This window comes from Anopheles ziemanni, chromosome X (genome assembly GCF_943734765.1).
Source record: "Anopheles ziemanni chromosome X, idAnoZiCoDA_A2_x.2, whole genome shotgun sequence".
In the NCBI taxonomy this organism is placed as follows: domain Eukaryota; kingdom Metazoa; phylum Arthropoda; class Insecta; order Diptera; family Culicidae; genus Anopheles; species Anopheles ziemanni.
The window spans coordinates 10,846,304-10,873,718 of record NC_080707.1 but is presented as its reverse complement, the minus strand read 5'-3'; the positions used below and the strand labels follow the sequence as shown (position 1 = coordinate 10,873,718).

The following is a 27,415-nucleotide window of genomic DNA, read 5'->3' as shown; positions in this document are numbered from 1 at the left end:
GCGACGGGCGACGTCGATGGCGAGGTCGTCTTCCAGACGGGCATGGTCGGGTACCCGGAGTCGATGACCGACCCGTCCTACCACGGGCAGATACTGGTGCTGACGTACCCGCTGATCGGCAACTATGGCATCCCGGACGCGGACCTGGACGAGTGCGGACTGATGCGGCACTTCGAGTCGAACAACCGCATCTGGACGGCGGGGCTGGTGGTGGGCGAGATCTGCGAGGAGCCGTCGCACTGGCGCAGCAAGCTCACGCTGTCCCAGTGGATGGCCAAGCATGGTGTGCCGGGCATCAGCGGCATCGATACGCGTGCTCTCACGAAGAAGATCCGCGAGCATGGCACCGTCTTGGGTAACGTGAATTTAGATACTCTGACGTCCGCTAGAAGAGTAGCCTTTAGTACTACCTAACTCTACAACTTTGCACCGTAGGAAAGATTGTTCAGTCGCGCGTGGAAACGATCGCGGGGTTTAGCTTCAAGAACCAGAACCTACGCAACCTGGTGAAGGAGGTATCACTGGCGCAACCGACGACGTACAACGAGTCGGGCTCGCCCCGCATTTGTGCGATCGACTGCGGGTTGAAGCTGAACCAGGTGCGATGCTTCGTGCAGCGTGGGGCCCGAGTGGACGTGATGCCGTGGAACGCACGCCCCAACCCGGCCGACTTCGATGGTCTGTTTCTGTCGAACGGTCCGGGAGATCCGGAGATGTGCCGCGACGTGGTGGATAATCTCCGGTGGGTGTTGCAGAACACGATGAAGCCCATCTTTGGCATCTGCCTCGGGCATCAGATTCTGGCGACGGCGGCCGGATGCCGGACGTTCAAGATGCGCTACGGAAACCGGGGCCACAACCTGCCGTGCATGCACCGGGGCACGCGACGTTGCTATATGACGTCGCAGAACCACGGCTTTGCGGTCGACTCGGCCGAGATGCCGACGGGCTGGGAGGAGCTGTTCACCAACCTGAACGATGGCACCAACGAGGGGTTGGTGCACGAGAGCAAGCCGTACTTTAGTGTGCAGTTCCACCCGGAGCATACGGCCGGGCCGGCTGACCTGGAGGTGCTGTTCGATGTGTTCCTGGAGCTGGTACGCGAGTGCAAGGCTGGCGGGATGGTCCCCAGTGTACGCGAGAGACTCAACGAGCGGCTCCGCTTCACGCCACCCGTTCCCGTCGACCTGGAGCGCCCAAAGAAGGTGCTGATCCTGGGCTCCGGCGGGTTGTCGATTGGGCAGGCGGGCGAGTTCGACTACTCGGGCTCGCAGGCCATCAAGGCACTGAAGGAGGAGCGCATTCAGACGGTGCTGATCAACCCGAACATCGCGACGGTGCAGACCTCGAAGGGGCTGGCAGATAAGGTGTACTTCCTACCGTTGACGGTCGAGTACGTCGAGCAGGTCATCAAGGCGGAACGTCCCGGTGGCGTGCTGCTGACGTTCGGTGGCCAAACGGCCCTCAACTGCGGCGTGGAGCTCGAGCGGGCCGGAGTGTTTGCCCGCTACGGCATCCGCATTCTCGGTACACCCATTCGATCGATCATTGAGACCGAGGACCGGAAGCTGTTCGCCGAGCGTGTGGCCGAGATTGGCGAGCGGGTGGCCCCGTCGGCCGCCGTCTACTCGCTCGGCGAAGCGCTGGAGGCGGCCGAACGCATTGGCTATCCGGTGATGGCACGTGCTGCCTTCTCGCTCGGTGGACTGGGCTCCGGGTTCGCCAGCAACGCCGACGAGCTGCGCACCCTGGCGAGCCACGCACTGGCCCACTCCAGCCAGCTGATCATCGACAAGTCGCTGAAGGGCTGGAAGGAGGTCGAGTACGAGGTGGTGCGCGACGCCTACGACAACTGCATCACGGTGTGCAACATGGAGAACGTCGATCCACTCGGCATCCACACGGGCGAGAGCATCGTGGTGGCGCCGTCGCAGACGCTCTCGAACCGCGAGTACAACATGCTGCGCACGACCGCCATCCGCGTGATCCGCCATTTTGGTGTGGTGGGCGAGTGCAACATCCAGTACGCGCTATGTCCGGAGTCGGAGGAGTACTACATCATCGAGGTGAACGCGCGGCTGTCGCGCAGCTCGGCGCTGGCCAGCAAGGCGACCGGCTATCCGCTCGCGTACGTGGCCGCGAAGCTGGCCCTCGCCGTCCCCCTGCCCGACATCCGCAACTCGGTGACCGGCGTGACGACGGCCTGCTTCGAGCCGAGCCTCGACTACTGCGTGGTGAAGATGCCACGCTGGGATCTGGCGAAGTTTGCGCGCGTCAGCAAGAACATCGGCAGCTCGATGAAGAGCGTCGGCGAGGTGATGGCGATCGGGCGCACGTTCGAGGAAGCGTTCCAGAAGGCGCTCCGCATGGTCGACAGTGTGAACGGGTTCGACCCGTATCTGAAGGCGGTGAACGAGCAGGAGTTGCGAGAACCCACCGACAAGCGTATGTTTGTGCTGGCCGCGGCCTTGCGGGCCGGGTACACCGTCGAGCAGCTGTACGAGCTGACCAAGATCGACCGATGGTTCCTGCGCAAGCTGCGTGGCATCATCGACTTTACGGTGCGCCTCGAGGCGGTTGGTGATGGGGTGCAGGGCCTACGGGTGGGATTGCTGCGGGAGGCCAAGCGGCTCGGGTTCTCCGACCGCATGATAGCGCAGTGCGTCAAGAGCACGGAGCTGGCGGTGCGCACGGTGCGCAAGGAGCTGGGAGTGCTGCCGTTCGTCAAGCAGATCGACACGGTGGCGGGCGAGTGGCCGGCGGCCACCAACTATCTCTACCTCACGTACAGCGCGTCCGAGAACGACGTCGACTTCCCGGGCCAGTACACGATGGTGATCGGGTCGGGCGTGTACCGCATCGGCAGCTCGGTCGAGTTTGACTGGTGTGCGGTCGGGTGCCTGCGGGAGTTGCGCAACCTCGGGCGCAAGACGATCATGGTCAACTACAACCCGGAGACGGTCAGTACCGACTACGACATGTGCGACCGGCTGTACTTCGAGGAGATCTCGTTCGAGGTGGTGATGGACATCTACGACACCGAGCAGCCGGAGGGTGTCATCCTCTCGATGGGCGGCCAGCTGCCGAACAACATCGCGATGGACCTGCACCGGCAGCAGGCCCGCATCCTCGGCACCTCGCCCGAGTCCGTCGACAGCGCGGAGAACCGGTTCAAGTTCTCCCGCCTGCTCGACCGCAAGGGCATTCTGCAGCCGCGCTGGAAGGAGCTGACGAACCTGCAGTCGGCGATCGCGTTCTGCGAGGAGGTGGGCTACCCGTGCCTGGTGCGACCCTCCTACGTGCTGTCCGGCGCGGCGATGAACGTGGCCTACTCGAACCAGGACCTCGAGACGTACCTGCAGCACGCGTCCGACGTCAGCAAGGAGCACCCGGTGGTGATCTCCAAGTTCCTGGTCGAGGCGAAGGAGATCGATGTAGACGCGGTGGCCGCCGACGGCGAGATCCTCTGCCTGGCCGTGTCCGAGCACGTGGAGAACGCGGGTGTCCACTCGGGTGACGCGACGCTGGTCACGCCCCCGCAGGACATCAATCGCGAAACGCTGGAGCGCATCAAGGAGATTGCGCGCGACATCGCCGCGCTGCTCGACGTGACCGGCCCGTTCAACATGCAGCTGATCGCCAAGAACAACGAGCTGAAGGTGATCGAATGCAACGTGCGCGTCTCGCGCTCGTTCCCCTTCGTCTCGAAAACGCTCGACCATGACTTTGTGGCACTGGCGACGCGGGTCATCGTCGGGCTGGCGGTGGAACCGGTTGACGTGATGCGTGGATGTGGCAGGGTCGGCGTCAAGGTGCCCCAGTTCAGCTTCGCCCGGTTGGCCGGGGCCGATGTGCAGCTGGGCGTGGAGATGGCATCGACCGGCGAGGTCGCCTGCTTCGGCGACAATCGCTACGAGGCGTACCTCAAGGCGATGATGTCGACCGGCTTCCAGATCCCGAAGAAATCCATCCTGCTCAGTATCGGCAGCTACAAAGTAAGACCGCTACCGCTTCCTAGCTAGCGTGATACACTAACTACCTACCACCCACAGCACAAAATGGAGCTGCTGCCCGCTATACGCATCCTGGACAAGATGGGTTACAAACTGTACGCATCGATGGGTACGGGTGATTTTTACACCGAGCATGGCGTTGCGGTAAGTACCTTCCGGAAGATGTCCCATACTCTTCAGGCCGTTTGTGTTTGAGAGCTCCGGAGCATCGTAAGGAAGTCTCCGGATGTAGAAACGTAACCGCCTTAATCTACTTGTTGTACATATGTTGTTTATTGAGGCTCGTGTTTTGCTGCCGAAGCCATGGGCGAATGAAGCTTCACCAACTCCCCCCTTGCGCCCCTCCTCTCCTCACCCCCGGTCTTGGTGACGTATTGTATCTCCTTTGCTCCTCACGCTCCCAGAATTATCACAGAAAGGTGTCCTAACTTCAGCGAGTCCTACCTATAGCTGCGTCCGAAACCCGCCCCACCTAGGAAGCTCTTATACTTTAATGCTCATCCACACAGACATGCACACGCACGCACATACACACACGCACACAGACTCTTATACCTTGTGCCCTAACGCTAACGGTAGTTCCCGACCTTCGGTGCAATGGTCACGTTGCCCAGCAGCTGGGAGATGTCCTCGATCTCGTCGGACGACCACCGGGTGCCCGGTGTTGGCCCGTTGTTGGATCTCCGACCAGGCCGACCCGGCTGTGGCTGGCTGGGGGTGTGGATCTGAACGCTGACCTGCTGCTGAGGCGGGCGGCGCGATGCCCGGCGCTGGTTGTGATCCTGATCCTCCCAGCCGTCGTCGTCGTCGCCGTCGTCGTCGTCATCCTCTTCGTCGACGTCGTCGTCTTCGTCGTCTGGCGGGAAGAAGCGCTGCTGTTTCTGCTGCGCTCGCCTCGCGCTCGACGGCGACGGCCGAACGTTGCTGTAGGTCGTGCGCTTGGCGGAACTGGAGCGCCTCGTCACTTCCGGCGTCCGGCGAGCGAACTTCGCCGCGGCACGCTGCTCGGAGGTGCTGGTGCGCTTCGGGAGGGCCGGCCGATCGGCTGCCTTTGCGCTGGCCTTCGCGAGCTCCTGCCGCAGGCCGTAGATCTTGTTCAGGAAGTGGCGCGCCTCGTCGAGACCCTCGTCGTCGGCGAGCAGGTTGCAGAGCCGCTCCGCCTGGCGCAGGTAGATGAGCGCCTGGTTGATCGCCCGGAACCCACCCGACACGCGCCCCATCTCGATGAAGTGATCGATGAACAGCCCGTAGATCAGCTGCCGGCGCAGGTTTTCCATGTGCTTGAGCGGCTGAAACTGCAAGTTGAAGACAAACTACTCGAATCAATGACCCCTTTGGTTGGGACGCCTGCGACGGTCTGCAACGGACGCGTTCGGCGCGACTTACCGTGACGTCGATCGAGTCGACCGACGGGCGGCGCTCCGGCTGCACGGCGCGCTCCTTCTTGAGCTGCTCCGCCACCAGGAAGCGCACGATACGCGTCCGCTTCCGGCGCGACTCGATCTCCTGCTGGTTGTAGTACGCCATCGAGCCGACCGCAATCTCGCGCTCGTTCGCCTCGTTCTCATCCGAGTCCTCCGCCGCGAGGTTCTCGTCCTCGTCGCGCAGCATCGGGTTGACGATCTTGAGCGGATTGTCGATCACCAGGTAGGAGTAGAGGCGCTTGATGCGGACGCGCGGATAGAACGCCAGCTTCGCGCTCGGCAGCTTCAGGTTGCGCAGTGCGATCAGCAGATGCATCACCGGGTTCTCGGTGATGCGAAAGATGCGCTTGTGCAGCTCGACCAGCACCCGCTCGGGCACGTTCTCGAAGAGGTTGCGCGCCGGCAGGAAGTAGTCGGGCAGCTTGTGCGTCTTGATGCGGTCGAGCAGCGCGTTGAGAAAGCGCAGCAGCGCCTCGCCGAGGTAGTCCTCCGGCCAGGCGGCGTAGTTCGTCTCGCACTGCCAGAAGAGGTGCGCCCGCAGGTGCTCCATGCCGAACATGCTCATGCCGGCGGCCAGGTGCGGCTCGACGAACGTCTTCAGCAGCAGCGTGGTGAGCAGGTAGATCTTGATCTGCGTCCCGGTGAGGCAGCTCTCGAGGAAGCGCTCCGCCTCGGGGAACACGATCTTCCACTCCAGCTGCCGGTAGCGATTCTGGCCCTGCTTCGGTGCGTACCCGATCGGTATGACGTGGCAGCCGAACGACTTCACCTTCTGGATCATGGGTGGCGTCGGCCACTGGAACTTCTCGCGCGTCAGCGGATTTATCTTGACGTCACGCTTCCGGTGCACCCACTCGATCGCTTCGCGCGGCCACGGACACAGGATGGCCGGGATGATCTCCCAGTGGCCGCTGTACACGACCGCGCCCTTCCACGTCGCCCGCTGCAGATCCTCGACCGGGATGTCCAGCTCCGCGGCGAGCGTATCCTGGAACAGGTTGACGAAGTAGGCCAGAAACCCCTTCGAATTGAGATACTGCCTCCGCTCGGTTGTGTACTCCGGATTGCTGTGCGGGTGGTGGTGGTGGTGGTGGTGGTGATGGTGGTTGAGTTGATGCCTACTACCTCCGCCACCACCGCCACCACCACCACCGGCGGTTCCATTCGTTTTCGATAGGTAGAGGGTTGTCAGTTTGTCCATCGTCTCCGAGCCCTCGTCGTCGCTGTAGTAACCCTCGTTCACCTCTATCGGGCAGTTGATGGTGGTGATGCAGTAGTCCGGCAGCACGGTAGTGCTGACGGGGGCCTCGTCCCCTCCCGCCGACCGCATCACGCTCAGCGGCTGGTGCGTGTTGATGGCGGTAATGTAGGCGTAGTCGTACTCGCTGCTCGGTGGCGACGTCGAGCTGGTGGACGTGGACGGTACGCCACTGCCCGGGCCACCGGCCTGCTTCTTCCCGTACATGCCGTTCAGCATCTTTGGATACTTCACCATAATGCTATCCCGGTACTTCAGCTTGGCGAATCGGTTATCCCCCTCGTCATCATCGTCCTCCTCGTCGTCGTCGTCGTCGTCGTCGTCGTCGTCATCTTCCTCCTCGAGAGTATCACTTTCGCTAAGGCTGCTGTTCACCTTTGCCAACTGCTTGCCCTGCGCCTTGCGCCCCAGCCCGCTCGGGCCCGGTTCCGCCCCACCGTACGGCACCATCCGCTGCGTTTGCCCTTGCACCTGCGACATCCGGTCGATCGTGAGCGGGTTGTTGGGCTTGATAAACTCGACGCTCTTCAGCTTGATGTACCCGTGATGGCAGGTGCCGCGTCGCCGCCGCATCAGCGCCCCACCGCCGTCCACCCGCTGCAGCTTGTCCTCGATGGCGTCCTCGATCTCCAGCTTGTAGATGGGCGCGTCGGTCAGGATGCTGTAGACGGAGCTGTCGCCCGGGTTCGTGATCTCAATGTTGTCGTGCACCACGTAGCAGGTTTGCGTGTGCAGTGGCAACAGTAGGCTCTTGTTTGGTCCGTGTCTGCCGAGCGAGAGGGGGGGGAAGGAAACAAAAAACAAAAAACAGAGCATTTCAAACTCATTTCTGAACATTCGAACCGCTGTCAAGCGCGGAAGGTCTCGCTGGCACTCACTTGGCGTAGAACTTGACGCGCTTATCCACCGCCTCCAGCAGGCGATCGGGCAGGATGACGGTTTTGCAGTGACGTGACGTTTTCCCATTGCGCCGGTTCTCCTCGTTGCGGTTCCGCTCGACCGCCTCCCACATTTCCCTGCGGCAAGAAAGCAGAAGCACGGTAAATGGTTATGACTCACCGAACCCCCTTTGCAGAGAGTGCAACCATGCGGTGCCCGTGTCATGTTCAATGTCCTGTCCGAGACGGTATTTCATTGATAAATGCCGTAGTAGAGCATGGCGGTGACGTAGCGTGGGTTACATTGTCATGTTGTATTACGGTGGATAGAGCAAGCCGATAGGACGATCGGGGGTCCACACCTGATAAGAACGCCGCTGCGGCGGCTAGCTCCAACCAGAGTGGGCCAATCATTCTCGTCTGCCGCCAGAATTCCATGCCACCACGGGTTACACTAACTCTTCCCGCTCGGGGAACGCACCCCAAGAGGTTGCGGTGCGTGCTTGGCGGAAGTAGACTAGAAAACGTCATACCTCGCGCACATGCCTGGCCAGATAACCAGAAAAACACATTTGGCGGCGCCACCAGGTGCCGCTTGTGCAACGCAACGCTGGTATGGTTTTGCGTCGCACCGCATGAGACCGTTATCGGCTCACGTTTTCGGTTTTCATTTATGACTTTCAGCCCCAGCCTGAAGTATCCATCTAAGTATCTTGAAGTATCCACGAGCACACCAGAATTAGAACTTTGTACGATCTAATACTTCAGATTTAACTAGAAATACTTCAAATACTTCAGATTTAACTAATGTCTTAGAGCCACCAAAGCAGGTCATAGTCGTTTCAAGGTACAAGAGTTGGGACGCGTGCCACCAGAAAAGGGCCAAATAACAGCCGATTGGACTATCGTCATGTGAAATCGCTGTTTTCGCGGTGTAATCGGGATGTTGTACGGTACTACGCGCAAACATTCGCCACCGAGCAGACGATTTCCGAACCCGTTGTCTAAGCGTCCGAGGAACCGCCGGAATTGTAAAACAACCGGAACTGTCAGTAATGAGATACGGGGGCCGCATGATTTATGTCGTGCCGCTTCGTTCGGCTTGTCGCTTGGCTCGCGACCCCAATCAGGCTTTGCATTGATTGAACATCGATAGTGCGCGATCCGGATCGCGATCAGCAAACATGACAGATCGACAGCCGGCACATCCGATCGGGTTCGGCCTGTTGATTCATGACCTGGACAACGAGCGGCACTTTTGGAGCGCCGCCGAAATCGGTTGTTGATTCCCACCGACGGGCAGGTTCTTATCGCACACGGGTCGAAAGAAAGTCAAGGAAAGATAATATCCGTGACCGTGGTGGAGACCCGGGGACTCCCGATCGGTCGATGATGACACTGTAATGGCCGCTATCAACGCCGTGGGATTAGGCGAGATAATTCGTGCTCGCAACAGTGCTTGCGCACTCCGGTGCAGCCCATCGTGTTCAAGTACCATGCAAAGGTTCTTCAGTGCATTAGTTGATTAAATAGCAGAGGTTAACGATAGCATCACCATTATGCCTTCAAGGTAGTTCGATGGAATTGCGTTGGCAACCTGGAGAAACACACTCATCAGGCCATGATGTCAGAGCGGTGCTGCCGTTTCTACCGTGCTTGTTATTCTAGAAAGCGGTTGCTTATCAGCACCACCAGCAGGAGCAGCAGCGGCGGCAATCGGTCAGTTGAAATCTGATTACTCACAGCTTTTTTGGCAATTATGGTCACCTCTTGGCCCTCAGAGCACCAGACAGACAAAAACGCGCACACTTTCTCTGCCTCAGCGCTGGACGTCGGCATCCTGGTGAGCTGCCGAAATGCACAGACTGTTTCTTTTCTTGGCTACGGCGGGTACCCTCGCTTCGAATGCCGAATTCTGGACCGTAGGAATGCACCGGGACGGGCCGGGTAATAGTGGAGCGATAAGCGCTATTGAAACGAGATGAAGCAAGAGATACTTGCACACGCACACCAAGTGCGGGCGGTGATGACCACGACGGCAGAAAAGACGTCGACGCAAAAACGTCGAGGGAGACTGGAATTCGGTGGCCCATGCCACCAGATGTTGGCAGGTGCTTGGCGTAAGGTTGAACGATGCAGTGCGCCATGTTGGTTGGTGACGATATTTGTTTGACAAAAATCTCTTCTACTATTAGCCGATGCGCACAGCCGCCGGAACTGATTGAGGAAAGAGTGTGTGTGTGTGTGTGTGTGTGTGCGTGTGTGTATGGATGTTGATGGTCCTGGTCACTATAGAGGATGCTCCTACTCCGGAGCGGCCTATGCAAAACACCAGAACATTACCTTTCGAAGTTGCCGTAGAACTGCACGCCGAGCAGCAGCTGGTTGAGCACGAAGATGTCACTGTTGAATGCCAGCTGGTGCTGCATCCGGCGCTTCGCCTCCGAATCGTAATCGTTCTCCTCGAGCTTGGCCTTGGACTTGCGCACGATCGGTGGCGGCACGGTATCGCGCAGGTCGTCCAGCTTCGACTTGCGCTTCGACTTCTTGCCGCTCTTCCGCTTCTTGCGCTGCTTCTTCGCATCCTTTTCGGCCTGCTGGCGTGCCTTGCGGGTGCGCCGCTCCTGCTCCTTGCGCTCCTGGAGCGCCGCTTTGGCGCTCTGTTCGCGCCGTCGCTTGCGGGCGGCCTCCGCCTCCCACGGGTTGTTCCCAGCCGATTGTTCTTTCGATTGTGACCGACCCATGGTCGCACGTCGGCTCTATCTGCTTATATGCGTCACCAGACGGCACGTTGCCGTTACCGAGGCTTTGTAGGAGGTGTCGACCGGTGGCAAACTGATCCGATGTTGGCCAGCGAGGTGGCCTAGGCGCATCACATGACCCTGGCCGAGGTAGCAGACATTGAACGACGGCGTTAAACAATCCGGGAGCTGGGATGCAATACCAAGAGAGTCCACAACGAATACAAGAAATACACCTCAGCTTCACGCCAACCACACACAACGCGATGCCTTCCTGGAGCGCCTGGTTCTGCGCCTCTGCGATACGTCCGTGTCTGGAATCACCCCGGTTCGGCAGCTCGCAACAGCACGCGCGCACGATTCTGGCACAACAGACGTAGACCGACGACGGTACGCTCAGACGTCCAAGGTGAAACTAAACCGTCGGCCGACCCTCGGTACTGAATACGTGGTTGAACAGCCTCGCAACCCAACGGCTCGGTACGTCAGTGTTGTCGTTCTTCCACTCCGGCCGAAGGGTTGACGCGGCGGCGGCAGCACCAGCAACCCGCCGCTTGTTATCAGCGAGGTACCGCTGCGCGCTGGGCAAAGCTGTGTTCGTGCGCATGTTTGTGAGCCTCTTCCCCCACCCTCTCAGGTTGGCGAGAGAAATTGTTTGTCACCTTATCGACTTGCGCTCAGGAAAAGTAGTGGGAAGGGAAGAGAGGGAAGGGGCTAAGATACCGCATACCGAGCCCTCCTCCGAGGGTGCACATCCAAGTATTTTGTTTAGTATCATTTTCAGCTCCACGTACGTGGGTGAAGTTACGATCAAGATGTCGTGGTAGCCCACCTGGACCTGGCGATCGGATGAGAGATCGTACAGTATCAGCTGGGGAATCGGTGGGTCTTCTCCCACTGGGATCCTGAGCGTGCCCAATCTCAGGCAAAGCTCAGGGTGTCTAAGGATCTAACGTGCCTGCGTCAGGCATCTTATAGGTTCGCATGAATTGCTTCTGCCGCAACGCACGATCGCACTCGATACGCGCTTCCTTCTTACCCCTTCTGGCATCACACACCAAAGCCACTCACATATCCACTCACTCCCAAATGGCGTGAAGATGATGGAAAGATGTTTTGCTTCCACGGCTCCCCACGCCCCATGCCGGTTGTGCGCTGAGTGCGCAGAGTGGAACCCCTGTGCGACTTTTAATTACAGTGATTGGATTGTGCGGTCCTTCTGGTGTGGGCGGGGAACCCGAAACCGGTCAACAATTGTCCGATAGAAGTAGAAGAAGCACAGCGCCCGGCCTGATTGCACTGCCCGATAACCGAGAGTGGCAATGGCAATGGTGGCAGGACCGTGGACCCTCCCTCGGCCAGCCAAGTTCTACTAGTTCCGCATGCGGCACTTAAGGAAATTGATTCATGGGATTTAGAGCTGGCTGGGAGGTGTCCCCAGCTGTCACGAGGGGGGGGGGTCTGTGGAGGACGGAGAGTTGGGGTTGTTTGTTTTGTCTTCCCGCGCTGCTGAAGTGCTTTACAGCCGGAACCGTAACCGTCGCTGGCACGTGGACACACCAGGGCGGTTTGATCGTGCCGCTCTTCGCTTCCGAACCCGTAGGTCCGGACATACGGGTTAATCCCAGAGTAATGGCACCTGCCGTAAAGCGAACGTTTCAACGTAGAGCACTGCATTGAAACATAGTAGATGTGACGCCTAATTGCTCAAGTGCACGCCGTGGGTGTAACGAAATGGATTCGCGACCGAAGCGCGATCACAACCCAAAAACAAATCTTAGAGACATTTTCCAGCAGTCTACAGCTGAACCGCATACTCCTTTTCTCGATCAAAATGAGTTCTACAGGTCGGGATTTTTCCAACAATATTTTTTTTTTAAAACTGATTCAACGAAGGTGTATAAAAGCGGTTTATTGCCCTGTTATATATTACGTTAAACTATTAATTGTTTACGCTTTCTCTGACAAGGTATTCAGGATACCTTCGATTTGGATCCCATCTCATTGTGGCATCGCCAGCACTCTGAAAGATGATGAGTTGGCCAAACACCCCTTATTCAAATTGGTTTTTGAGAGGATACATCCCCCTCACGAGTTCCTCCATATCCCATAACAGCTCTCCCTATATCGATGGCAGAGTTTGTGGGAAGTGGATGATCTCGGTAGGTTCTTATATTCGATATCATCACAGATTTCCCAGGGATCCTGGTTTATAGGCTTTTCTGTGGCTCACTTTGTGACTCCCATATTGCGATAGAGGGGTACGGAGTCACTCTCTGATCTTCTCCTCTTCATCATTCTCTTCCCATATCCTATCCTTATCTATTATATGTCGGTCCTTGCTCGTTACCTTGTGTCATTCATCTTCTCCTCAAGCAAGAATTCTCAAGAACCATTGATACGGCCTGGCTGTTCAAGCTTAATAAATAGTAAGTAAATAAGAACCTTCAAATTAAATTGCGTTATCCGCACTTTACTGTGATGTTAAACCAGGTCGTTGATATCCGCCTCATTGAAGCCTCGTGAATTCCGAACCTCAAAGAAATATTGTTTAATTTCACTTAGACACCACTGCAAACACCAGTTTTATAATACACAGCAACCACAAACATTAACACAACCAATTGAACACTAGAATACATTTGAAATCTTACACTAAAGATGTTGGTAGTCATTTAGATCGCTAATAGGCAACTGTTTAGTATATTTGTTAGCTACCTTTTGGGGGTTTTTAATTTTTTGATGCCGCTCTTCATCATTCCGCTAACTCGTTGTGAAGCAAAACAAATCGAATTGAACTAAGTTTGAGTGTCTTTTAACTTTTAATTTTGCAAAATTTAAAATGTAAATAAAATTTTTGCTCGTTTTTGCTTAGCACCGAGCTAGCGGAATGATGGAAAAAAAACCTAAAACCCCCAAAAGATAGCCAACAAATAAATTCAAAAGTAGTATTTGACAGATTATAAAAATCTACCAAAATAGACAAGTTATAGCGTCTTAAAAAGAGCGCTCAAAACCAACAGAAAAATAGTATTTTAGGTTTTGTTAACTTGGTTCTCGGAACTGGTCGTTCCGGAAAACCTGGAAGTTTTGTTTGTATCTTCAGCAAAATCTTTTTTGATTCGAAATAATATTCTGAAAATTTTATTGTGGTCAAAATGGCCGCTCGTGCCAATGTTGTTCGCCCTTTCTTCGTTCTCGTTCTTTATCTCTTTACGTGACGCATCGCGCAAGGGATAGATTGTATAATTCCAAATAGTTCGTAAACATGGTTGTTTCAATGATGAATGAGAGCGTATGATGAGGGCTTTGCTTGTTCTTCGTTCCGCAGGTGGAAAGCGTGCAGTGGACGTTCGACTCGCTGGCGACCACCGACGACAATGGCGGACCGCCGGGGAATGAGCTGCGCCATCTGGCGGAGTACCTGTCGAACAAGCAGTTCGATCTGGTGATCAACCTGCCGATGAGTGGGGGCGGTGCCCGCCGGGTGTCCTGCTTCATGACGCACGGCTACCGGACGCGTCGGCTGGCCGTCGACTACTCGATCCCGCTGGTGACGGACGTGAAGTGCGCCAAGCTGCTGGTGGAGGCGATGCGCCGCATCGGCGGGGCGCCCCCGATGAAGACGCACACCGACTGCATCTCGTCGCGGCGCATGGTGAAGCTGCCCGGGTTCATCGACGTGCACGTACACCTGCGCGAGCCGGGAGCCACGCACAAGGAGACGTTTGCGACGGGCACGGCGGCGGCGCTGGCGGGCGGCATCACGATGGTGCTGGCGATGCCCAACACCCAGCCGGCCATCGTCGACCGGGCCGCGCTCCAGCACGCCCAGGAGCTGGCCGCCAAGGGGGCGCGCTGCGACTACGCGCTATATGTCGGGGCGTCGTCCGCTAACTACGGCAGCGTGCACGAGCTGGCGTCGCAGGCGGCCGCCCTCAAGATGTACCTGAACGAGACGTTCACGACGCTGCGGCTGAACGGGATGCTGGTGTGGCGCGCGCACCTCGCCAACTGGCCGAAGAGGGCGCCACTGTGCGTGCACGCCGAGCGCGAAACAATGGCCGCCGTCCTGCTGCTGGCGTCGCTCGCTGACCGCCCCGTGCATGTGTGCCACGTCGCCCGCAAGGAGGAGATCCTGGTGATCAAGGCGGCTAAGGAACGCGGCCTCAAGGTGACGTGCGAGGTGTGCCCACACCACCTGTTCCTCTCGACGGCCGACTGCGAGCGGCTGGGGCCGGGCTGGGCCGAGGTGCGTCCCGTCCTGTGCAGTCCCGAGGATCAGCAGGCGCTCTGGGACAACCTGGACGTGGTGGACGTGTTCGCGACGGACCACGCGCCGCACACGCGCGACGAGAAGCAGGCAGGTGACAAGGCCCCGCCCGGTTTCCCCGGGCTCGAGACCATCCTGCCGCTGCTGCTGAACGCCGTCAGCGAGGGCCGCCTCACACTGGACGAGCTGGTGGCCAAGTTCCACCGCAACCCGCGCCGCATCTTCAACCTGCCCGAGCAGCCCAACACCTACGTCGAGGTGGACTTCGACGAGGAGTGGACCATCCCAGACCGGCCACTCCACTCCAAGGCGCACTGGACGCCGTTCGCCGGCATGCGCGTCAAGGGCTGCGTGCACCGGGTGGTGTTGCGCGGTGAGACGGCCTACGTCGACGGGCTGGTGCTGGTAGCGCCCGGCTACGGCCAGAACGTGCGCGACTGGCCCGCGCGCCGCTCCACCCTCACCGCCGGCAACTCCATCGAGCAGATCAACGCGTCGCTCGAGGCGCTCGACACCTCCCTTGGCAGCCCCTTGGGGCCGGTCGCCTCCCTTCGCCCTCCGCACGATCCGGCCTGGTTCGAGCCGGCCGACGGTCACACCAACGACGTCTTCTTCCGCCTCCTGGCACAAGATCCTCCACCCGCGGCCGGCAAGCAACCGGCCCCGGCAACACTCGGCGTCCATTTCGCCGAGCAGACGGTACGGCCCGTATCCCCCGCACCGCGCACCCGGTGCGACTCCGCCAGCGCCAGCTACGTGGCGCCGGCCCCGCGCGACCGGAACCTCGCCGGCCGTCACGTCCTCACCGTCGGCATGTTCACCAAGGAGCACCTGAACGAGATCTTCCACCTCGCGCAGACGATGAAGGCGCGCGTCGCCAAGGACCGCCCGCTCGACGATCTGCTGCGCGGCAAGGTGATGGCGTCCATCTTCTACGAGGTGAGCACGCGCACCAGCTGCAGCTTCGCCGCCGCCATGCAGCGGCTCGGCGGGCGCGTCGTGCACATCGACGAGACGTCCTCGTCCGCGCGCAAGGGCGAAACGCTCGAGGACAGCATCCAGGTGATGGCTGGCTACGCCGACGTCGTCGTCCTGCGTCACCCAACCCCTGGAGCCGTTGAGGTATGTCTATGTTTGCGTTTAACCTCTACCACAGCAGGATCAATCCATTCCGGGACCCTAAGCGATGGGATGTTTCGGGACTCTCCAGACATATCCATTATCCCCAATATATCGACACCAAAGAACAATGCTGGACTTATTCATTTGATAAGAGCATGTAACCTCCTCTACATGTTTGCAGTATTACCATATAGCATTTTATATCTATCAATAGCAAAACGTTCTATCAATAAAAGTGTCCCAAACGCAACAGGCTGCCGGCAGAAGACACACATACGCTTGCTTTAAACACTGTTTTATCTAACAGAGTTAAAAAATGTAGCGTATTTTCACCTCTCTGTTGCCCGAAATGAAAGATGCTTCTGTGCTCTGCCGTGCGTCCGTTTTATCGCACCTGGCGTGCGTCGCGGCCCTTGACCTTTGGCCCAGTTTCGCCGATCAGCTGTGAGCACAGTGCACTCGCACTAAGCACCTCTCTAGCGCGCGACTCCACCGACTGTATGGCGGCGATCCTTCAGCGCCCTCTTTCTGTCATTTTTGGTACCGTTTTGATCGGACCGTTGCAAATGCGCAACAAAAAGTAATCACTTATTTTTGTTAATTCAGATACACATCTTGTAACGAATGCTAATTGATCTATATTGGACATACCAGGAGAAGAAGTTTGAAGCCGCTTTGATTTGTTTTATAATTTCCGATCGTATTTCGATTTAGATTCAATTACTAATTAGTTTTTTTTTATAAATTCATCATCAATATTTACATTTCCTTACCCACTATTTGCTTGTTGTTTAATATGTTATTTTGAAAACTCATCATATTCACCAAATCAATCTACACAAGTTGAAAAATGATCCCTAACTATCAGAATCTAGCTGGTCATTACGTCCTTCAAATCATAAATCGAGCCAATTTAATAATGTTCTATTCAAAACTACTTTTTGCAAATACTTTTCTCCGATAATTTAGTCCTGTATGTTTTTGTTGAAGCACTCTCAAATGTATTCTATTGTTAGTTGAGTATCGTTTTTGTTAGTAAGTGCAAATAACTGCTATTTTTCTTTTGATCTTTCATGGTCGCATAATAGACTTCAAATAGCTCTCCAATTACTAAATCATATGATGAATTTTTTGTCAGTGATAAGAAACAAAATTTGCATGGATAACAATACACACTGTAACACGAGAATGGCATTCATTTCCAACATCATTTTGCAGTTTTGGTGATACACACTTGGTTACTCTCCGAAGGCAAAGGGCAGTTGAGATTCCAATACTCTATGCAGACTATCTCCACTGGCTTGCTTACTCTGCTCGTTGTTTCTGTGATATGGGCCATAAAGCTCAACTTGTCATCAAGGATATCCCCGGGGTACCGAACAACATTGTCAGAACTAAGTTTGTAGGGAAAGGATGGAGGATGGTGGGAAGAGGAAATGGTTACCCATTTGTCCAAGCACTGGATAAGAAAATTACTGTTAAGTCCACTGAGAGAAACGACCAAGAGCACATTGCCGGGACATACAAGAATTAAAGTCCACGGATATCGTAGGATAGCACAGACGTCACGCAGGATAAATGGAGAAAAACAATTACGCTCCCTTAGGATACAGCTGACGAGCACTCAAGATTCGTTGGACAACTCACCTAACAAACTTAACACGACAGCGACGGTTCGATGTGGTCTGATATGCCGCTAATCGCTCCATCTCTCCACCTTTGTTGATAGCGCGCCGCCCAGCACTGCCGGAAGCCGCTGATCAATGCGGGCGATGGTGTCGGCGAGCATCCGACCCAGGCCCTGCTGGACATCTTCACCATCCGCGAGGAGATCGGCACGGTGAACGGGCTGACGATCACGATGGTCGGCGACCTGAAGCACGGCCGCACCGTGCACTCGCTCGCCCGCCTGCTCACGCTCTACAACGTCAACCTGCGGTACGTCTGCCCGGCCGGGCTCGAGATGCCCGACCGCGTCAAGGAGTTCGTCGACCGGAAGCGCATCTCCCAGCGCCAGTTCGACAGCCTCGAGGAGGCGATCGCCGAAACGGACGTCCTCTACATGACGCGCATCCAGCGGGAACGCTTCGCCAGCGAGCAGGACTACGAGAAGGTACGCACGCACACCTCACTGGAGGAGTTTCCGGACACCTGACTCCCGTTCTCTTCCTTTGCAGTGCTGCGGGCAGCTGGTGCTAACGCCTCACCTGATGACAGTCGCCAAGAGGCGCATGATCGTGATGCATCCTCTGCCGCGCGTCTTCGAGATCAGCCCGGAGATCGACAACGATCCGCGTGCGGCCTACTTCCGGCAGGCCGAGTACGGCATGTACGTGCGCATGGCCCTGCTGGCGATGGTACTCGGACGGTGCTGATTTTCTTACCTTCCACAGTTCCTCCTACTAAAACTCTCCTACGGTGGTGGTGGTAGTTTACATTTATTTTCCTTTTTTTTTATTCTTAAGTGTCTTTATTAACGAAGTTTCATTCGAAGTATAGCAGGTCCGCGACCCTTTCATTCCATAAATACATTTGCGAAGCCCACGGTACAAACGATTCCTGCCCGCTTGACACGCGTGCCCTACCTTCCAGCTCGCATGAAATCATGATCGAATCCCTACCTTTCTAGTACTCTGCCTTTGCCATCAAAGTGCACGATCCCTAGCCTAGTGTGAGCTTACACATATATACACGGTAAGAGTGAGTGAAAATAAAAACAAAACATTGAAAACAGCTCGTCGCCAGACACCGACGGACGCGCTCCACGACTAGCCGTTGTTGCGTTATTTTGGGGATGCTTTTGGTTGGAAGGAATTGGTGTGGAGTTGTTCACATTCGCGTAACCACGTCGGTCAGCTCGAGCTCGTTCGCGAACGACACCGTGCAGCGGGCTTCCGTCACCTTCTGCGAGATCGTCGGGATAATGCTGGGTACGGCTGTAGCGTTAGGATGCACCGGACCACTGTGCTGTTGTGCCACTTTGGTGTGTGAACTGGAAGAGTAAAGGGTAGGACATAGGGTTTAGTGTTTGGGTTGGGAAGTTGGAGGGAAAAGAGACGGCTACCTTCGCTCCCGGCGGGTGATGAACGCGATCAGGGTAAGGAGTATGATGAGGGCGACGAAGACGCCGAGCCCGATAGCGGCGAGTGTCATATTGGGATGTGCCTCGCCGTCCATCGACACCATCGGAACTGTGTGGGATGAGAAGGTCGCGTAGAGGAGTCATTAGCAAGCGTGCGGCGTACTTTTCTCTCTATTTCCTACACCACCGACAGCTGAAGCGAGCGGGACCGTTTCAGCAAACGACTAATCTAGGACCAGAGATAAAGCTCGGAGGACTGCAGAACTGGACCGGTTCGATCGATTATGAGATCGTGGTGGTGCTGGTGTTCCTGCCCATAAGGAGACAACGTTCTCCATCGTCTGCGGGCATCGCGACCGGTCTCCAGTCTCGAGACGGGGACATTTGTTTTGGTGTAATTAGCGCCCGCGACCTGTCATAATTGGCTACCGGAGACAGAGCGGCGCTCCATTTAATTGTTCCCTTAATCGTTTCGGTGGCCAGTGAAGGTCGGCTCGGTTGCGAGTATAAAACCGTTTAATGATCTACACCTAGGCGTGCGTGAGTGTGTGCGTGCGTGTGTGGCATTGTTTACATCGGGAACAACAGTGAGTGCTGGTGAGAAAAGAGAGTTGCCTCTGACGCGACCGTCACAGTAATTGCACTCGAGACCCCCAAACACAGTGCTGGCAATGAAAGTGGCTGCCGAGTATGGTCGACATACTTCAACCACGCTCCATGCGTCACAAGCGCCGGCAGGTGAAAGTTTTGCAAACCATGGACCAATTGCAATTCCAAGTCCACCGAACTCACCCGAAGTTCCCGAAGAAGGATCGCCGTCCGGTCGGCGGTCTCGATTCCGGCACGATTCGAGATGGAAGCTTCTCGAGCCGGCCCCGGGTGAAAGATATTGCGCAACGTTGCACCAAATGCGCAGCCCGGACGCCTACCCGGACCGGGTTCCACTAACGGGTTTTGGCTCGCTTACCGAACCTGCGATTCAGAACGGAACGGAAATCGAACCCGGTCTGTGCGGGGTTTTGTGCAACGAACTGGTTTGAGAAGGTCGTCCGTCCAAAGAGCTGACCGAGGAAGGGGACCGATGGGTGGGTGGCATCATCTCATGTCGAGCTCGGGCCTATTGCTTGGGGCTGGAGAATGGCACAGCCTTCATCTGTCGATCTTGCAGGCTCCCTTTAAGTGCTGGAACTGGAACTGGTGGCGTCGCGTGCGAGTAACGTCTAGGTGCCGGCGGCGGGTGACGTCGCCAAATGGACGCCATGACCAATCGGAAGATATCGCCAAAGTGTAAGAACTGTAACGGCGCTAGCGTATCGAAGTGCAGCCCGAAGGGGTTAGCGGTACCGTTCCGCGTTGTAGCTGCTACCCCGCACCGGAAGCCAAACAAATCGAACCGATCGAACGATTCTGCGCTCTTGCCAAGGTCCAGACTGCGCAATAGGTCGTTAGGCTGGAATGCCTTAGGGTCGCTTGTCGACGCGAGAGAGCGGACCCCTCCGACAGGGGGTTCTCCAAATCGTTCCAAAGGCAAAAGCCGCCTCAAATACACCGTTCTCCAATGTTTTTGGCGAACTTCCTGTCCGTAGTCTCCTCCGTAGTACGCATCAATTAGATGCCCGGATCGTACGCGACGGCTCTGTGACAGCCGGGGGTTGATTGAACTTTCGGTAAATGTTAATCCCACCACCCGGTCCTTCCCGCTCGTTGCGGGATTATTACCCACCCCTTGTCTGCGCCATTTCTCAGACTTACCGGCTCCACATTTGCATGAAGCCGAAGGAACGTGCGCTGTGCTGGACGGTTTTATCGATTGATTGATCGACAACCTTGCGTCGGTTGTTGGTCACATTTAAACGAGTATAAGCCCCTCCCCCGTTTCGCCACCCATCCTCGCGGATTAAGCCCTCAGCTTCCTACGGGGAACTGCATCCATCAGGCCACCCGCAGTTCCTCGTTGTTTTGGAACGTCGCGAGCCTCAAGCAGTGAGTGGGTCAACAACCGAACATGCATTCCTTACACCTTCTGCCGTTTTTGCGACGCAATAAAGTGACACCGATGTCCACTGCTCTCTCTCTCTCTCTGTTAGGAGCGGACTATATCCAGCCCTCCTTGACACGATGGCGCATTGGGTATCGAAAGATAACTGAGTGACAAATCTCCTTCCTGCTGCCTTCCGATTCGAATCTTTCGGTCGCTTTTTGGACAACGAACTGTCGCACCACCTGTATGGGACTGGACTCGATGCCGCCTCATTAGAGGCAACCCTTTACGGATGCGGCGTCGATGACGCGCCGAAGTGCGCCGCGCGCTGCTAATTATTAGTTGCAGCGAGGTGTAACGCCACCGTAGCCATCTTCTGAGGAGCCTTAAGGGCAAAACCCAGCGCCTAATGACCCCCTCGCCTTATGCTACTATCTACTATCAACGTTCCGGGATGGCGGATATGAGATTGCGTCCATTAATCAATCGTACTCCGGTCCGCGGGTTCGTGACTGACCATAGCCGGCCTATGGCCGTGTGGGATTTGACCGTTCTGGAAGAGTCTCTATATTAGAAGCTACCCAAACCATCACCCCATCACCCCACCCCTCTCCTCCCCCAAAATAAACCGGCTCCTCCTTCTAGAGCGTTCTATCGCATAATGATGCTCTTTGATCGTTGCACGTTCTCATTCATCGCATCGTTTCGGATGATGAAACGGGTTTAATGCGATCATCTGTGGTTTGGCGTTGCAGCACGTGCGCGTGGCGTCTTCTGGAACCATCCGGCGAGCTGACACCATTCGTGCGTTTCTTCCTCTCCCTCCCTTTTTGCTTTGCGGTTTGTGGATGCCGAAATTTTTATCACTTACCCTTAAGTGCGCTTCCCGTTTAGTGCGTCTACTCTGCGCTAAGCTTCGCGTTCTGGAAGGCACCGTTCTCGGCCCAACGGCCCAACCCGTTGCCCAACCTCGACCCGCACCCCTTACCCGTTTTCATTTGTTTTCGGTCAAACGAAGCTTCGTCTGGAACGGTCCACTGCAAACGGTGACATGTTGCCTCATCATCGTCATGAAACCGACCGGAAGGGCGCCATCACCACCGCACCAACCCAATCGACCACCCTTCTCCCCTCCCCCTCCGGTCCATGCTGTACAACAAATCAACAGTTTCATTTCAGCCCGCGCTTGGGGCACTTTCGAACGTTTGATTTATACCCACAAATCAAACCGTAAAAATGCTGGGGAGGGGGTGGAGACGAGGGGGGATGAGGGGGTTTGGAGGAGTTTGTGTTGATTTACTGCTGCCAAAGGGGATGGGGACACGGCGCGGTACGACAAATATGCCATTGTTCGCGACGCTGGGAAAAACGGGAAAACGGCTGCGTGCGGCATCGGGAAAACGGAAGCATTGGGGGGGGGAAAGTGGGGTGTATCTGTTCCCCCGGCGTCTCTTTCCTCGAAAAATAAAAGTCGAAGGGAAAAGGGTAGGGGATCGCAATGGTAACCCGGTGACGGGAGGGAAGATCACGACGATAGAAATCATCTGGACAAAATGGTGGATTAGCTTGCGGATTAAGGACGGATGGGGGGAGGAAGGGGGAGGGAAAACGATTATCGGGTTCGTTCTGGACGTTTCGATAACTGGTTGTGAAAGCCTCCCTACTCCCGCAAACAATCCCCCAATCATTCTTTTCCTGTTATTCCAAACATTGCCCGATTAGGCAGGGGTCGGCAAATCCAGCCCACGAGCTTAAAAATCATTGTAGAACATGAAAAACAAACATCTCTATTCTTGTCGAATTTGTTCACTGATCTTTACCTAAACTTGTACGTTAAATCTGTTAAACATGGTGTTCAATAGGAAGCGCCTTCGTCGTATACTTTTAATATGCTTAGTTTACACGGTCATCAGCTGTCACTTTTTTTTCGTTTCGTGTATGTCGTGTTCTCCGCGAATCTTTTCTTTATCTAAATCTAAATTCATTATCTAAATTTCCAAATCGAAGAAATTTGTTTTTCCTCCAGCTTTTCGCCATCGACTCTGGACAAAATGAATCACAAGACTGCATTATTCAAACGTTTTCAGTTTAATATATCCACTTTCCCGTACTTCTGTTTTGCGCAGAATTATTTCAGTTCTAGGAGGCCAATTGTCATCGCCAATATTGATTAGAGTATTTGACTGTAAATAAAACAACAGCGAGATAATATGTTCACCGAAGTCTTATCAACAAACATCTCAAACAACCAATTTCCATACGCTCGCACTCACCTCCAAATGCGTAAATTTTAGCAAATTTAATTTTCACTCTAATACTTGCCGATTAAAAAGCACCTGTTTACCAATTTTGACAGTTGCCTCACGAACTGACAGGATTTTACCTTTTGCAAAGGTGGCTTTACGCTTCGTTATAAAATTCCCTCGTTTTCGTTAATCTCGTCCAGAAGCCAGCGGTAAAATAACGTCTTTACTTTGTATCCACAATCAAGGAATACAATTTTTGACACCATTACACAACTAAAATAGTCTGCTGTTAATGGCAAGGATGGATACATAAATGGAAAGTATCAAAACTTTGAAATATTTTCACTTGTGTTTATATTATTTTCTGGATTAGAAAATTGATATTATATTTTTTTAAAAACGTGTAATATCACTTTCAAAGCATCAAACTCTTTTTTTGGCCCTGTTTAGAAAGCGTGTGCCGACCCCTGCAAATACGGCAGGAACTCATGGTAAAACACACGCGTTCCCGTACCACTTGATCATGCCGGCGAGATTCGTGTGCGAGATTTTCGCATTCAGTTGATACACCCAATGCAACCCGTCCTCCGCCCCCCCCCCCTTCCCCCTCACTCACCTATCATCCTACTTTTTACCCGCTAGAGGAAAGGTTAATTTTCCCGTTCAAACGCGCTGATTACCTGGACAATTTACACACGCTTTAAACAGTTGCGATCGAATTTGCACAGTTACACATCTTCATACCACCACCTCCCCCTTGTGCCCATTTCTACCGACCAAGTGAATTACCGTGATTGCATTAACCGCGGTCAGATGGACCCGATCGCGATTGGCGGGATTTTCTTTCGGATGGCGACACCTGCCTCCACTAACCCGCTGGCGGTTGGTTGGTCTACACCAGAACGAAAAAAAACGAAGCAAACATTTGCTTTATAATTTGTATTATGTAAAACCACCCTGTCACTCCGCTTGTCCGGAGTATCGCCATTCGGAGATTTCTGGGTTTTCATCGGTGTTTCATTCTGTTTTTCGCCCCGCCAATCTGCGGTGATGCTCAGCTTGCATTATTATGTTATGCCTCGCCGCCTCGTTTCGTCACAATCGACAGGTTCAGCATTACAGACACACACACACACACATTATCAGCGCATATATATCTTAACCGACTGTCGACGGACGGGAGCACGCCCACCCAGTTTTCAAGCGTTTCGATGGAGTTGTTGGCGATGATAATGATAATGTTGGTGCTGCTGAATGGAAGTGCTTGGAGAGAGAGAGAGAGGAATGGTGGAGTGAAAACAAACAGAAACCGGTCAAATTTACAACAGAAAACTAGCAACAAAAAAAAAAGCAGCCCATGTGCATTTGGGATTATGGTGAAATTCGTGGTCGTAAATCCGTAACCCGAGAGACGAGAGCGCAGAGGAGTTCGGACAACAAGACCATCCAAGCGGCGAAGGGAACCGGAGAACGAGGTGAACGACACCGAGGTGGGAAAATCCCTTGCGCGCGGGAAGCAAGGATAGCTCCAAAAAGCAGTAGAAATAAAAGGTAACACATTAAGCCCCACGTCCTTGGAGGTTATGTTTTACGAGCTCACGCAAGACAGAGACTGATGGTCGGTTGTGTCCTCTTTGGCTCCACGACTTCCGACTTGGTGTTTCCCCCGGGTGTGACTCACTTTCGTCGCCTCGCAACTTCCGGAGCGCCATAATAGTATCAAGCAGTGGAGGGACCTCACTTTAATGATCTCTCGAACCCAGTGACCTTCAGCTGTCAAGCCACATGGAACGGGTTCTAACTCATCTCATAGGAAACGTACCCGAATGGGAACACCAGGACTACACCGTTGGTCGTTGGGATTCCATTCCCCATATAGGTAAAAGCCCACGAAAGTACCCTCAGAGATACTGGACATTCCGGAGTACTAACTCTGACGGGGTGTTGTTTGTTCTATTTTCTCCGAACCCAGCACCGATAATGACATTCCTGGGTGAGGAAAACAAACGGTACTCCCCGGTCGATCGGAACGTGTGCGTCGAATGCTTGATCAGCCTTACGCAGGTTGAAACAGATATAGAGGAGATGATAAGCGGGGTAGAATAATGGATCATTGGAAGCAAACATATTTGCACGTCCAGTATGCAGCGAGCTCGCGACTTAATGTGTCGTTTAATGATGATAATTACCCTTTCCGTTCTCGGAGGGGGGCAAACAAATGAACGAGGTTGGAAATAGAACGTACGCTCAGGGTACCCCAGAGCCTCTCTGTTGGGTGTACATCACTTTCACTGCGGCGAGCGAGGAAACTTCCGACCCGTGCGCACGCAACAGAATGCATGATCAGGGTTGGCGAACAAGCGAAACACGCAGTTGGAACCTAACGGGCGTCACCTCGGCTGAGATCGATCCAGCGAAGGTCACTTTCACTGCGGAGCACTGGCAGGGTTGAGCTAGCTACCTACCTTCGTTCTCACGCCCGATCAGCTGGGCACTGTAGGCCGCCGCCTGCGCCGTACCGAGACCAGTCAGGGCCATCTCCGTCCGGTCCGCACCGTCCAGCTCCATCGCACAACACTCGATCCGGCACCGTGGGGGTCACCAACCCGGGCACTCCTACGCGGGCGCACCAAATTTCCCCGGATCTCGAAGGTCAACCAGCGACCAGGTCTGCGATCGTGAGTCGTTTCCCTAGCCTTGATCCGGGCAGCACCTTGGCATTGGCCTCGAGGGGGCCGACGTCCGCTGAGGGGATTTTTGGGATCGCACTTCCACGACTTCAATGACAATTTTAGTGCCTTCCTCCAGCGACTATTCGAACCCGGGCTGTCTAGGAACTCTGGTTCCGGCAGGCTTCTGGATAGGTTCTTCCAGTTCTCAAACCCCTTGGTTGCTTCCTTCCCTTGCTTAACTTATCTGCGCGTTGCGCCCGCCTGTCTGCGGATTGTTTTCGAATCCACGATCACCTGCGGGGGCGTATTTACTCGCAAAAACGGGAGCACGGATTACGCTTCTTGCTGTTCTGACGTTTCGGGGTCGCGTCGCTGGCCGTCGCGGTGTACGCCGTGTGTGAGATTGGTGGTGTTATTAATAGAAATATATCTGTACACCACACCAGGACGCTGGCTTTCGCCTTGACGCTCCCCGGGGGTTTCTTTACCTTTTCCCCAAATTTTGTCTTATTGCTCGCCAGCGGTTTGTTGGGGTTTTGTTGTTCCTTTCGGGGTCAGTATGTTGCGCAGTTTTTGCGCACTCCACACACCACGCCGAGGTTCTCGTGAGCTCGCGTCCGTTTGTTTGTTTGTTTGTTTGTTTTCGCCAAAGGTGCGTGGACGTAACAGTACTTCCGAGGGACTAAGGCGACGGTTTACCCTTTGCTCTGTTTTATCGGGATCACGTAGTTCACGGTTTTTGTTGATTGTGCACGCTCAGAGTTGATAGCCGGGGTACAGATCTTTCTGTTTGCGCTGCACTCGATCGTGGGCTTCAGGTCGTGGCGCCTCTATGAATGTTCCAGGAAGTATACCACCAGAGATAACTGACACTGTCACTGTCTGTAAGGCGTACCTGGACGCCACTGGCACTTTCTTACAGATTACTTGTTTCCTCCCAACCCTCGGTTGGATCTGGTTTGTTTGGGTTTCCTCCTAGTTCCAGCTCGTCCGGTTCTAGTTCTCTTGCACGCACCACCTCATGGAAGAGGTCCCTGTTCACTGAAGGAAAGTTTTTCCTGTACCGCCTTCTGAGACACTCGTTCACGCAAGCACTTTGACTGCTTCAGCTCGCATCAGATTCGCCGTGGGGTCGCGTTGTGTTTGCACGCGATCGGGTACACGATCAGCATCAGGTGCAGTCCGTTGGTCGACTGAGATGTCGATCGGTGCGGTGCCGGTTGAAATATGCGCCACGCTGCGTCCTTCTCCGCGTCGCACACTCCACCGTCGCCGTGGACGTCGCGCTGTGCGCACACCTCGCTCGTAACGTGCTCCACTCCTTCCCCCCCCTTCCCCCCTGCCCTCGCCGTCACGTTTCGCTCTCGGCGCTGAGCTAATGCGCGATCGCCACAGTCGAGAACTTCCATTGCGGGGCTACGGAACGCTTGTTTGTCTGTTGGTATTTGGCAGATTTTTAACAATGCCCAACAAAGCCGGTGAACAGATGCCGGTTTCGGGGACAGATTACCGTTATCAGATCTGCAGCAGCTGCCTTCATTTGAAGTGGAACCATGTTTTGGGGACCTCTCCTACACGTCAAGATTGAAGTCAGTTTAGCCGGAATTTGAATTGATCGTTGGCTTCGATCTGCTTTATTGAAGTAAGAAATTGCACACTCGCCCTGTCGGGTCTCTCGACCTCTCTCCCTCTCTGTACCGATGCAGGGGACTCAGAGATGAGGAA

The 27,415-nt window shown here is 55.0% G+C and overlaps 2 protein-coding genes across 2 annotated transcripts; one reads left to right on the top strand and one right to left on the bottom strand.

Moving 5' to 3' along the window:
* Positions 1–27: 27 nt before the first annotated feature.
* Positions 28–18,084, top strand: LOC131290805 (CAD protein). Its single transcript, XM_058319983.1, has 6 exons — positions 28–355; positions 436–3,995; positions 4,053–4,157; positions 13,646–15,709; positions 17,439–17,822; positions 17,887–18,084. Exons 1-6 carry the CDS (start codon positions 43–45, stop codon positions 18,082–18,084), a joined length of 6,624 nt encoding a protein of 2,207 aa, XP_058175966.1. The 5' UTR covers positions 28–42.
* A 454-nt stretch (positions 18,085–18,538) lies between these two features.
* Positions 18,539–25,586, bottom strand: LOC131291044 (uncharacterized). The gene is made up of 3 exons (XM_058320233.1): positions 25,484–25,586; positions 18,774–18,900; positions 18,539–18,701 (listed from the first exon to the last, which is right to left on the bottom strand). The coding sequence occupies exons 1-3, from the start codon at positions 25,584–25,586 to the stop codon at positions 18,539–18,541; spliced, it is 393 nt and encodes a 130-aa protein (XP_058176216.1).
* Positions 25,587–27,415: the final 1,829 nt, after the last annotated feature.

Coding starts and splice junctions, on each gene's coding strand:
- LOC131291044 (XM_058320233.1), bottom strand. CDS start 25,586: ATGGAGCTGGACGGTGCGGACCGGACGGAGATGGCCCTGACTGGTCTC. Junction 18,901..25,483: donor GATCGGGCGTGAGAACGAAG/GTAGGTAGCTAG, acceptor CATCCCACACAG/TTCCGATGGTGTCGATGGAC. Junction 18,702..18,773: donor ATCACCCGCCGGGAGCGAAG/GTAGCCGTCTCT, acceptor TTACTCTTCCAG/TTCACACACCAAAGTGGCAC.
- LOC131290805 (XM_058319983.1), top strand. CDS start 43: ATGGTCGGGTACCCGGAGTCGATGACCGACCCGTCCTACCACGGGCAG. Junction 15,710..17,438: donor CAACCCCTGGAGCCGTTGAG/GTATGTCTATGT, acceptor CTTTGTTGATAG/CGCGCCGCCCAGCACTGCCG. Junction 17,823..17,886: donor GCGAGCAGGACTACGAGAAG/GTACGCACGCAC, acceptor CTTCCTTTGCAG/TGCTGCGGGCAGCTGGTGCT.